Raw genomic sequence first — 11350 nt, 5'->3', positions numbered from 1 at the left:
TGTTCGACTTGGCGATAGTAACGTGAAGTGCTATGATGTTTTCATGGCAATGATGAAGGAGGTTCACACAACTCTTCTCCCACTAAGCTATGCCAAAGATGGTATGGGGCTCGAGGAGCGAGAGGCTACGGATCAGATAGCCAAAGAAGGTAACAATGGTAAGATAAATGTCGAGGCCAACATCGATATAGATGAGGGTGATGCAGTGTCAAACTGTTCTGGTATTGCCCCTGCGAAAGAAATGCGCCTGGCTGGCAGGCCAACCACAAGTAGAGATAAGGCTCCATATGAAGAGAAACTGAAGAGGTCAAGGTTCTGTACGATATGCCGGCTTAAGGGGCACAAGAGCACAACATGTCCAGATAGGGGAGATATTCCAAAAGCTCCGAGGAAGATTCCCAAGTGTGGCAAATGTGGAGTGGTCGGACATCGTCGAACTTCATGCGGGAAGCGGGCAGAACCATTTGTTCCTAATTTCCTGTAGTTTTGATGATGGCATGAGGGCATTTGTTTGTCTCTGATTTAAGATGGGATAGAAAAATATTGTTGATATCATAGCTTAAATGTGCTGAACTTATTGTTAGTTCTTTCAACTATTCTGGCTAATTTTCATTCATGTTTAGGGGCGTGTTTGAATCGTGTTTTCGCGCGGGAAAAATCTTTTTTAATAGAAAAGAAATACAAGTGCATTCACAAGCATCATGGGCCGCGTTATCTGATTCCAATGGGCCCTGTGTATGAAAAACTCCCACAGCTCTGGGAATGTTTTTTCTTTCATTGCCACAAGCCACAGGAGAAAGGTCAATGGAGCCGCGCGCGCGTGCTTGTTTCGTCAGAGGCATGGGAGAGCTGATGTGATAATTTGCTGATGCATGCACAGCAAGTTGATTTGACCAGACACGTCTCTCAGCGCGTCTCTTGATTTCTCAAGAGGCATGGGGGGCAAGGTCTGGGAACAGACTGACAAGGAGGAACACATGTGCCTGCATCTACCCACCCTAGTCTAGTTGATGAGCGTGCTGTCCTGGTTTTCTGCCCCGTCCTCTCCGGCAGAAATCACATATTTGACCTGAGGCAGAAATCAATTCACAAACTGACCTGCTTTCAAAAAAATTTCACTCTGCTGACCCTTCGGTGTGACGCCCGACAGCTGGGCGTCGCACCCTACTGTGCAGCGCCCATCACTTAGGCGCCACACTTGCTGCCAGCGTGGCAGCCCTGGTCCAGCTGCGGCCCCACACGCACCTGTGCAGCGCCTAAGTCTTAGGCGCCACACATGTAATGTGCAGCGCCTAGCTCGTGGGCGCTGCACAGTCTGTGTTCCACTTGGGCTGGCCCCACCCTCTCTCCCCTCCCACCCCCACCCCACACACCCCCACCCCACCCAAACCCTAAGGCTTGCGGCCCTCCTCTCTTCCCCTCTCCCCCCCTCTCAAATCCTTCTCAAATCTTGCAAATCCGGAGTATTTGACCGTGGATTTTGAAGCCAACCCCTCCCTTAAGGTAATCTCCTCCCATCCCCTCGTTTTCATCCATAGGAATTGTCACATTTGCTCAAATCTTGCTAGTTTGGGGGAAAACCCTAGTTTTGACTTGGATTTGCAAATTTGTGTTGAATGATGTTATGTTTCTTTGCTAACTTGGGTTGGTTAAGCTTCCATAGTATGCTAGGGTTAGGGTTATGTGTGTTTGATGTTGGTGTTAGGGTTATGCTATGGTTATGGTTGTTTTATATGTTAGGGCATATGTGTGCAAATATTTTTCTTAAGTATTTACTTGATATATGTGTGTTTTTGATTATTGTAGGGATGGGGAGAACATGTGTTTATGTTCATCATGTGGATAGAGAGGCCTTTTTGAAAGGCAATGTTGAGACGGACCCGAATGAGCTTGACATGGTGTTTGAGAGTAGTCCTAGCTATGCGGAGCTTTTGGAACAAGTGAGGAAAGATTTGAATTGGACGGACCCAAGTGACGTTGTTGAGTTCGAGGGAAGGCATAATGTTGGTTTTGGAATGCACATCCGTTGGAAGACAATGCGTGTGAACTCCGAGCAACGTTGGGTTGCATACAAGGAGACGGTTGCCGAATCTCTAGACAAGGCTCTTGAGTTATTTGTCTACAAGAAGGTTGAGTCTACTTTGAATTTAGACTTGAACCGTAACCCCTCCCCGTTGGTTGCTAGCACTCCCCCACCCATGAACCAAGATCAAATGAGTGAACCTCAATTCACGCAACAAGATTGGCCAACATTGAGCCCGACTCCAAACAACCAAAATGAAGGTTTTGAAGAGGAGAATGATGAGTACGAGGAGGATGACAACGAAGTTGACCTCCATGACAACAATGTGGGTGATCTCGACCAATATCATGTGCAAGAGACAATGGACCAATCCATCCCTTTTTCCCGTGCATATGCATCGGACTCGGATGACGATGGTCCCGATGAAGAAGTTGATGAGGAGGGGTTCACGCCGAAGGAGGCCGAAGCATTCAAGAAGGTATTCGGGCGGGATCCCAAGACACCATTGTTCAAGGATCTTAGTCTCGCGGATGAAGCTGTTGTGGATGGTGGCAAATACATATCTCTTGGAGCTAGGCCAAGTTCTCACCGTGATTTGGAAGACGGCAAGAACGGGATATATCCCGGTTGTGAGTTTCAATCCTTCTTGGAATTGAAGATGTGGCTCGACAACTACTCGGTTACACATTATCGTCCACATAAAGTGGCCAACTTGGATGTTAATGTGCGTTACACGGTCAAATGTGAAGTGCCAACATGTCCATGGATTGTGCGTGCAAGGCCATGGAAAGGAGGTCCCACTTGGCGCATAGTGAGTTGTCTACCAAATCACATGTGCCGGCACAAGAATGCGGATGGCAAGCTTGTGCACCAACAACACAGACAACTCACGTCCGAGTTCATTGCTTACAGGCTGTCCAACCAAATATCCACACTTCCAATAATGAGCATCAAGAGTGTCATTGACCTTGTGAAAGCCATCTTTCATTACAAGGTGAAGTACGGCAAGGCATGGAAGGCGAAGCAAGCCGCATTCAAGATGTTGTATGGCAATTGGGAGGAAGCATACAACCGACTCCCTAGGTTGTTGTTGCAGAAACAGATGCCATTTTGGGTGGGGTGCAGCAACACTCAAATAACTAAAACATCAATAAAAGTACTATAAACTGGACATGCTAAGCAAAGAGAACTAATAACTTGAACATCACATCATTTAAGACAATTCAAGTTTGCTTCAAGTTTGCAAACACAAATACCATAACATAACCTCACAAGTTAATCAACCTCACAAGCTCACAAGTTCATCATATAACATAACCTCACAAGTTCATCAACCTAACACAAAGCACTAATGCCTTCCACGCGTGTTCCTGGTGCCACGCCAGCAGGTAATCTTCTTCTTTTTAGGAGCACGAGGCTCCTCTTCATGCACTTCCTCCTCCGCCTGCGGCTCCGCCTCCGCCTCCTCCTCCGCCTCATCATCCAATCTAGCCATCCGCGAGGTCCCTACGACCACCTTTGGGTTGCCTCTGTTGTCATAGTCGTTGGGCGTGTACCGGCGTCTGGGCTGCCTAGGCTTGAACACATATGCGGACCGAGCTTGAGCGTCCGCCAAAGTCATGTCATCATCAAGCTCATCGCCCTATCACACAACGAAACAATATGGTGAAGGCCGATGTCGTAATCAAGTGAGAATCACATCTAAATGATTAGTCATACCTCTTGGGTGATCCCACCCTCATCATCCACATAAGCATATGAGGAACTCACATCGTCCCCCTCATGGTGAGGTGCGGGGTCTGATGGTGTACCAGACCTAGAGACAGATGGTTCATCATATTCAGGATCACGGCAACCGAGAAGGTTCGATAACCGCCTTAACTTCTTGGCCTGACGCTGTAACATGAACAAGTGTGTAAGATATCATACTTCGCAACATAGACTGGCTCTCATAGTGAATGCGATATGTACCTTGAGGAATGCTCGTAGTGAACCATCATCATTGCCAGTTCCAACCGGTGTCTTCTCCAGAATAGACTGGCTCTCATCAGCTGCTTTCTTGATCTCGGTGCACTGCGGATGAGAAAAAAATGAATGCGTTAGCCATTCAAACATGTGTAATACGGTCAACAGGAAGTAAAGAGGGGAACACTTTACCACATAGTTAATCACCGGAACAGCAGGCACTCCTTGCCCTAGCCTGACATCTCTGTTGTACTTCCCCTTTGCTAGATCCTCAAAGTTTACGGGTTCTTCAAGAATATCCTCATTATATGCCGGCGGGCATATCTCAACTCGAGTAGTTCCAATAAACCATCGTACGTAGTTATCAAAAGCAAGTGAGTTGTGCTCACGAAGCGGGGCGCGTGCAGTGCTACGAGCTTGCTCCACACAAAGCTGGAAGCGGGTAACATACGCAGAATGATGCTTGGCCCAGTCCTTTATCTTCCGTTGCCTTCTCCTGTCCAACCTGCGTGGTATAAAACCAAACATTAGCACAATCAAAAGGAGTCCCGATGATTAGACAATACGCACACATGCTCTCTTACCTATGAAGTGCTTTATCCGTGTCCACCCAATCCGGCGGGTGAGGCTGGAAAAGACCAAACTGACGATACACGCGATGCGGCAAATGAAACTCAACCGCCCAGTTGCATATCAATGGGCACCGCATAAGCCAGAGATCCTTATCCCGCAAGCACATCGGGTTGAGGCGGAAGTCCGCGGTGTACCCCAAGCTCTCACCCGCGCCATATGGCTGCCATTCCACCTATGAAACAGGGCAACAATGCAAATTTGATAACTATTTTTCAAGCAAGCATGAGAAAGGACTAAAGTAATGACCTCCTTACCTGCTCAGGCGTAATCGTGTCCAACTCGGCAATGTACTTTTGGTACATGAGATTGACATCATTCATCATCTCGGAAACGATATCCCACTTGTAAGCCCACGTGGGGCGCCGTAATTCGTCATGTTCATCTGCATACCAAGGATCAAACCTGACGCTCTTCGGGCGTCCAACAGGCAGACGCTCCCAGCTCCATACAGAAAGTAGAAGCAGATTACCACCAATGCCTGCACTAGGTGTGATCCTGCAACACGCATCATCCAGCTACATATGAAAGAAAACAATGTTAACTTGACAGCAAGCTTGCATTGCTAATGAATAAATGAGTTGATCACAAAACAGACCAACTACCTGTCGGTACAAGTAGGCAAGAGTCGCTGAACCCCAGCTCCATTTGCTATCGAAGACGGTCAACGCCTTCAGCCACATCCATGGAGCGTTCTTGCCAGTGGAGTCAGGAAACAAAGTCCTCGACACAATGTACCACATATACACACGAGCATGTGTCTGGATCACATCATCAGTTGCATCCGGAGGGCACGTCGCAAAGTTATTTTGAATCCACGTGAAAGCAGCTCCAGCTGCCTTCCTTTCCCTCTTCTTCTTCTCTTCTCCCTCCTCTACATCATCCTCAGCCTCGGTAGGAGCCATACCGATAAGAGCAATCATCTGCTCGCGCCACCCATCAGAATCGGTGCTCATACATAGAGGCCTCCCGTCGATAGCAAGACCGGTGATCAACGAGACATCCTCGAGCGTCACAGTCATCTCCCCGGTCCGAAGATGGAAACTGTGGGTCTCTGGCCTCCACCGATCAACAAGAGCGGACACCAGTGGAGCGTTCAGATTCGGCGTGGACCGGCTGACCAACAGAATCCACGGGAGTAGTCCTGCCTGCTTGATGTACAGTGTGTACCGCTCATCGTAAGGCATGGCAGGACCAGAGACCCCGTGATACCGAATCTTCAGAGGTTCAAGCTTCTGCAAAAAAACAAGTAATGACAAATCTTAGGGCATGTAAATTTCAACTAAAGTCAAATTTGCAAAAGATTTAGAGTACTCATTATTACCTTATCCTTCTCGCGCATCATGTAGGACCGGTGTTGCACGTCGTAGACATCGTCCAGAAGCCAAACCATCCTTACAATTTCAAACAATAAACATACATGAGTTCATCTCAAATATCGGAAAACACTCAACATCTAATATATATCTAAAAAAACTCAACATCTCACATATAGCTACAAAACTCAACATCTCATAATTATCTACAAAACTAGGCATCTCATATATATCTAAAAAAATAAACAATCTAGGTTTAACTAACAAGAATCATATACTACCGGATATGACTACACATCCTCCATCGGCGAAAACGGGATCCATCCCGACAAAAGCCATTACCTATTTGCGCGAACACTATTCAGATTGATGAAGAACAGCTAAATCACTACTAATGGCGTGAGACTGATGCTGTTCATACCTTTGGATCGGCTGCCTTGGATTGGAGAGGAGCAGGTCCGTGAGAGGGCAAAGCATAAGTTGAGTGCTTCCGGCGGGGGATGTCAGCTCCTGTGCTCGACCATGGAGTTCTACCTCCTAGCTCGCGGCCTCGTTCTTCCTCCCTCTCTGGTGCGTGGGTGGGTGGGAGGAGGATGGTTGGAGAAGATGAACTCGGCGGCAGATGCAGTAATTGCGTGAAATGACTAGACCCCCTGGATAGAATTGATGTGTGGTGGGCCCTCAGCCAACATTTTGCACGTCGAGACGTGACGAAAACAGTGTGATGGCAGCTGTTCCATCCGGCCCATCGCGAATCTGGACCTCGACGTACTTAACCAACAAACTACACGGTCTAGCTGGTAAAAACAAATTACGTGTTTAATTACTGAGGCACAAGATCATGGTGGGAAAACAAGTCCAAAACGGTGTCATATTTATGATTAAGTACGATAGTTCGCGGGATATTGTCATTTTCCAACCGCGAACTCCTTTGATTATACATCAACGTAGGGTCGGTGACAATCCACAGCCGGTGCTCTTTGATTGAATTTGGTCCATCTCACGCTAATATGCTGTTAATGAAGCATTATCTGTACAGTCAGAACCATAACAGTGACGGGGGTAATGGAGTGGCTCACGTGCGAGGGTGAAATACTGTCCACATGGGCGATCCGCTGTTTGCTGCATGCGCATGCTCGAGTGTACCTGGTACATCAACACAGAGCTGGATTATGTCGCTACAACGCCATCGCTGGCAACCAGAATACGTGGGCGGGAATCGTCTAGGGGGGGACAGCTCCCGCAAATACTGTGATGAAGCTGGCCAATGTGTAAAACAGACGGACTGGATAAAGTCCTCATAGTGCTCGTCCGCCGTTCGGCATTTTCGCGTGATAGACACGCTCCAGTTTTCTACTGCTACAGTAGGAGAGAGCCGGCAGAGGAGTGGGCAAGCATGCACGGTGTCCATGGTCAATGCAGATCGATGCTGCACGTAATGGGTCGGAGACAGTCACATGTACTGTGACTGACTGGAGTGGGCGAAGCATGGACGAGTGGCGGTGGCTGGTTTGTCTCCGGCCCTTGACTTGGGGGCATACGTTGCGCCCATGTGGGGAACGTCCGGACCGGAGGACGAGGAGCCCCCATCATCAAGGGTCAATTAACAACTCACACGCACAAAAACACCCACGCGCGCATGCACACCCCGGCGCGACCGAGTATTGCAGGAAGTGATGCTTTCACATGCATGACACGGCGATCAACACCGATCGACATGCATGCTGATCCAACAACTCTAATCACTAGCCCATAAGCCATAACCATCGAATCACACAAGGCGTCTGCATGCATGCATGCATGCATAAAAAAAGAAGAAGAATGCAGCAGCGATTCCTGGACCTGGACCGTGTCGTGACTCGTGAGCCCGGGCGCGCGTGCACAACAAAGTGACTATCCAAGACACACCGATCGACGTAGAGACACGCATGGCTCGCTATCGATCGATCCACGTACTAGCTAGCGAGGCTCACGCAAGAGAGCGCCGCGGCAGCAGGCAGACAGCCCGCCCGCTGCTTGCAGCTTGGCCCCCTTGGGCCCCGACACCATGTCCCCCGCCGCCGCGAGTTCACCCTCTCCAGATCGACCTCCACTATCACCGAGCATCGTTCGCGGCCATCTATTACAGTATCTCCCTCTAGTCTCCACACCCGCATGTGCGTCGTCGGCCCCGGTGCTCCGCGCTCGTGCGTGTATATATAGGCCGCTCATCGATGCCGCTGTGTTGCCGGAGTAGCTAGCTTGACCACTGTCTTGTCCAAGGAGACAGCCAACTGCGGCCCTGCGCCATGGAGCTGGGGCTTGCACCGCCGGACCACGCGGGCTCGTGCGGCAAGAGGGGGACGAAGGAGGCGTTCGGGATCAACAAGGCCACGCTGCCACTCTTCCTGCGTGACGACGACGACGACGGTGACCACGGCAGCGGCGACGCCCGCGGCTGGGAAATGAGCAACAAGTGAGTTCTTCATCGATGGTGTACGTGCTCTTCGCTTTCGTGGAACTGACCGCAGGGTTGCCTGCAAGTCGTGCAGGAAGAAGAGGCTGATGGGGTGGCCGCCGGTGAAGAGCGCTTACCGCCCGCGCAGCCGCGGCAACGGACACGTGAAGGTGAAGATGGAAGGGGTGGCCATCGGGAGGAAGGTGGACCTGTCCCGCCACGCCTCCTACGACGAGCTCCACCACACGCTCCGCCTCATGTTCCCCTCCTCCACTTCTCACCAAGGTGATTCTGATGTACGGGAGGAGCCGGACCGGCATGGCTGCCGCCGTGGTCGCGCCCCATACGCGGTCACCTATGAGGACGTGGATGGGGACTGGATGCTAGTTGGAGACGCGCCGTGGCAGTAAGTCGTGGTTTCTTTTCCCCGTCTATGCATCGAATCCGGTTGAGCAACACAAAGTCGTTGGCGTCGCCACTAACAACATTATCGAATCGATCGATCTCTTGCAGGGACTTCACCAGGTCGGCCAAGCGGCTGAAGATACTGCTCGTCTAACCGACTACAGTACTTGACATTGCCAGCCGAGTTTGGGTGTCATGGACCTGCACCGCCCGGCGTGTGTGACTAGTTATTTTTTGCTCACTGAATAATTTTTGTACATGTTGCCGTCACGTCGACAAGTATGGGACTTACTAGTTATTTTTTGCTCACTGAATAATTTTTGTACATGTTGCCGTCACGTCGACAAGTATGGGACTTTCTGAGTTTCTCTCTCAGGTCCAATGTTTAATATTTCGGCAACAGAACAAATTCGGTCTTCACCGAAGTGTCGGAAAATTATTTCAGAATTCGATCCATCGAAATTTTCTCAATTTTTATGGATGTTGACCAAATTTGAATTTTGTTTGAAGTTAGTGAATATGACCCAGAATTTTGAGTTACAAATATTTCGGTACACGCGGAAATTACCAAAATATTGGAAAACTTGTTGATTTTTTAACCATGCTCATGTCTTTAGAGTTATTAACTGCAGTACTACCCAAAACCTCCTTTACACATGATGTGCAATAATCCGTCGTCCAAATTGCCTCCAGAGTTAGAATACAAGTTGTCTCAGTGTATTTTCAGAACTACTTCAATGACATTCGAGAGACATTTCACCATGAACTCGGACTGAATTTGTAGAACCAAAATGAAATTTCAGAAATATCCCAAAACAACAAAAGTACAACCAAACTGTACGTTGGAGACCCGTCGTTGCACCCTAAAAAAAAAGATCCGTCGTTGCAGTGGTGCTTTTGTATGTTCTGGACATGGACTTCTCCAGATCAAACAAATACTATTGTCCAGATTGGTGAACCTCACCAAAATCAAACTAAAATCATGCATGAAATTGAACAAAGAATTTATCAGAAAAGAACTGCAGAAGGTGGAGAGATCGAATCTAGACTCCTCTCGTGGCACGTCTTGTAGTTCATTGCCATCGATAACGCCGCTCACCTTCTTCGCCAATTTCGGAATGAAGCTTGGTTATCATATCGGCCTAACAAGCCACTGGTGGGCAAACGAGCTAGCACCGCGCACACTGGTGCCACCACACATCTAGCTTCCCGTGGAAAAAAAATCTTATACGACAGGGTCTTTCCTTCCATCATGTGAGACCCAACCAGGATGAAGCCACGTGTCATGACCAATCTCAAAGCATCTTCTTCTTCCTCAAAGCTATTCCCCACAAAACTACGCGAGTTTTTATTCATGATTTCACATCTCGGACGATGCTTCGTCGGTGCGGGGAGGTGCTTTGGTCGGAGTATTCCCTCCACCGCCGCATCCGAATTGCCATTGGAAGAGGAGGAGTTGGGGACAAGGCCATGGCGCACCGGTTGAGCTGCGCGCGCACAGGCAACGATCACAACTTCTTCCTCGCGGCGCAGCTCAAGGCTCTCTCCCACCCAAGAGAGAGAGAGAGAGGTGTATGTGTGCTGCAAGGAGGGGTGACACACGAAAATAGGAGGAATAAATCTTTGTCCCTCAAATATTATATATACTCCCTACGCCTTGAATTACCTGTCATTGAAATAGATAGAAATGAATGTATGAAGAACTAAAAATACGTCTCAATAATTGGCGACAAGTAATTCCAGATGGAGGAATTGTTATTTTTAACCGGTACCTTGGTTGGCCGTCCATCGCGACGCTTTTTCCTCTTCGGTACGATTTGGGAGTTGTGTCCCCTTACAGCTCCTTGGGTATGCCGGTGTCCCTGCTGCATCGCTCCCGGTGACCTGGATCTACATTCCCTCCCAGATCATGGCTCATCCGGGTTCCGGCCACCGTCGCATCCCCACCACCTTTTACTGCATTCAGCCACGCAACATCGTCCTCGCATCCGATCTGTACTCCGGCCTAGCCCCGACCCCCTTACATCCGATCTATGCCCCAACGGAGGGATTCTTCAGAATTTGGCTAGGGCGAAATCCCTGCAGCTCATGCTGGCAGCGGCGACACCCGCGGGTGTCGTCTCCTTCTCTGAGACGCTGCCATGGCCATTATCTACGCCCCTCTTCGAGCTTCAGGGGACCCATAGGTCCGGTTTTCCGGAATGGATGACGACGGCGTATCGGTGTCATTTTCCTTCGTGAAGGCGTTGCCTTGTTTTGCTCGTGGCATCCTCGGTGCTGGATTTGAAGATGTTGGTAGTTCGGTTGTTAATTGGATAGTTTCTCTAATCGTCGAGTTTACTTGTGTTCTTCTTTGTTTGGGTCGAACATTTCTTGTCTCTCAACTTCTGGCACTATGTTCATGCCCATTGTGTTCATGCATGTGTTATACCATCTCCTGTAGAGACTTTTTACGGTACATCATACTACCGGAAATAGTGAGTAGTATATAACTAATCCGATGGTCATTATTGATTCCTGATTTTTTTTTCTCCTTAGGACAGTTTGGTAATTTCGTACTATTAGGCAAAGGCG

At 48.9% G+C, this 11350-nt stretch overlaps 1 protein-coding gene across 1 annotated transcript; it reads left to right on the top strand.

The window, feature by feature from the left end:
* Nucleotides 1-8222: 8222 nt before the first annotated feature.
* LOC119328676 (auxin-responsive protein IAA20-like) lies at nt 8223-8930 on the top strand. Its single transcript, XM_037601656.1, has 3 exons — nt 8223-8389; nt 8445-8777; nt 8885-8930. The coding sequence occupies exons 1-3, from the start codon at nt 8223-8225 to the stop codon at nt 8928-8930; spliced, it is 546 nt and encodes a 181-aa protein (XP_037457553.1).
* The last annotated feature ends 2420 nt before the right edge of the window (nt 8931-11350 follow it).

Source organism: Triticum dicoccoides, chromosome 7A (genome assembly GCF_002162155.2).
Source record: "Triticum dicoccoides isolate Atlit2015 ecotype Zavitan chromosome 7A, WEW_v2.0, whole genome shotgun sequence".
NCBI classification, from domain to species: domain Eukaryota; kingdom Viridiplantae; phylum Streptophyta; class Magnoliopsida; order Poales; family Poaceae; genus Triticum; species Triticum dicoccoides.
The sequence above is the reverse complement of the archived record's forward strand: the minus strand, read 5'-3'. Positions and strand labels throughout refer to the sequence as shown.